The following is a 1,749-nucleotide window of genomic DNA, read 5'->3' as shown; positions in this document are numbered from 1 at the left end:
ATGCATGTTGTGAGCTCACTGTTTAGTTGTACACGTGAAGAAAACCGAGGGGGGGTAAATAAGTTGTATTTGCTACACCTATTGTTTTCCCTTGCTGTCATTGTTTCGTGCTCAGCCTGTCCAGACAAATGCGTATGCTCCACATCAACAGTAAAATGCGTAAACCAGGACTTATTCGCTATTCCACAACCGTTGCCAGCCAACACGAAAACCCTATTCGTTACTGGAAATAATATTTCCCGTCTCACAGCCGAGTCATTCCCCAGCCGTCTGGATCAGTTAACAGACTTGCATCTTACTGGAAACCAGATAGAGCTGGTTGACTCAATGGTATTCAGCAACTTGCCAAACCTCAAACTACTGGACTTGAGCAACAATAGGATCCAGAGTTTCAATGCTTCAGCATTCCCTAATGACAACAAACTGCAGGAACTTATCCTAAGCAGGGCTTTTTACAACTACAGCTACATGGATGATGTCTTCAGCCTGCTACAGAGTGGAGCCCTTCAGCCCACCCACTTGGACCTGTCCAACAATGACCTGGTGATCCTCCCCGATGGGATGTTCTCTCAGCTCTCCAGCCTGGCCATGCTCAGCCTACAGAACAACTCCCTCATCTTCATCCGAAACGGAACGCTGAGGGTTCCGCCTCTTAAGGAGCTGGACCTGAGGGACAATGCCCTGAGGGAGCTTTCCAACGCCACACTGGTTGACCTCAGCCAAAAGACTGGTCTCCAGGTGCATCTAGCAGGGAACCCCTGGCTCTGCGACTGTAATATCAAGGACCTGGTGGAGTGGCTGGGAAGCTCTGACCAGGTCTCAGACAAGCAGAATATAATCTGCGCTGACCCAGAGGGACTCAGGCTAAAGTCACTACTACAGGTAGATATGTCTGAGTTGGAGTGTAACTACAACGGTGACATGAATGGTGTGCTGGAGACGTCGTATGTCTTCCTGGGAATGGTGCTGGCCCTCATAGGAGTCATCTTCCTGCTGGTACTGTACCTCAACAGGAAGGGGATCAAACGGTGGATTTATAACATCCGTGACGCGTGCAGGGACCATATGGAGGGGTACCATTACAGGTACGAGATCAACTCGGACCCTCGCCTGGCCAACCTCAGCATCAACTCAGACGTATGAGGCTTGGAAGGCGGGACCAGGCCCTGCACCCCACCGTGAGGCACTGTTATGACTTCTGTTCAGATATGCATGATGAGCAACCTCCCCTTTAGTAACAAGAACTCCTGGCCAACCACCTCCCCTTCTCTCCCCCCTACCCTTCTCTCCCCCCTCCCCCCCATGATACTGTATCATCCAGAACCACCAGTTACGACTGTCAACCTCCTCCTCAGCCAAGCATGCAAACGGTTGGCCCCTGTGATGCAATATGTCTGAGTCGTTTTTTGTTTATTTTTTTTGTTCTTGTACTTTGTGCATTTGTTGCATGGACTAAGAACTATGACGCATTTGGGAAATGTGGGGGAGTTCTCTGCAAGATAATTTTCTATTAGTTTTCCTAAAGCAAAAAAGAGGAGTACTGTACAATAACAACTCAAACGAAACAAATGTTATTTTTGGCTTTGAAGTCAAATATAGTAACTAGGCTAGACCTGTTGATGTCCATTCTGCTGGTTGTAATACCTCTTGTCATTTTTTCTTCCTCCTATTGCACAGTATTTCTATGCTTGTTTATTTGTCTGTATTCTTTTATTTTTTTTAATACGATGTGATTTTATGATATACATA

The 1,749-nt window shown here is 47.0% G+C and overlaps 1 protein-coding gene across 1 annotated transcript; it reads left to right on the top strand.

Annotated features, from left to right (window-relative positions):
• On the top strand, nt 1–1,246 carry tpbg (trophoblast glycoprotein; the record flags this gene model as incomplete). Its single annotated transcript, XM_080540991.1, has 1 exon — nt 1–1,246. The coding sequence occupies one exon, from the start codon at nt 1–3 to the stop codon at nt 1,141–1,143; it is 1,143 nt and encodes a 380-aa protein (XP_080397117.1). The 3' UTR covers nt 1,144–1,246.
• Nucleotides 1,247–1,749: the final 503 nt, after the last annotated feature.

Source organism: Nansenia antarctica (genome assembly GCF_963989245.1).
Source record: "Nansenia antarctica genome assembly, chromosome: 10".
Classification (NCBI taxonomy): domain Eukaryota; kingdom Metazoa; phylum Chordata; class Actinopteri; order Argentiniformes; family Microstomatidae; genus Nansenia; species Nansenia antarctica.
Note: the sequence above shows the minus strand (reverse complement) of the source record. Positions and strands in the feature narration are given on the sequence as shown.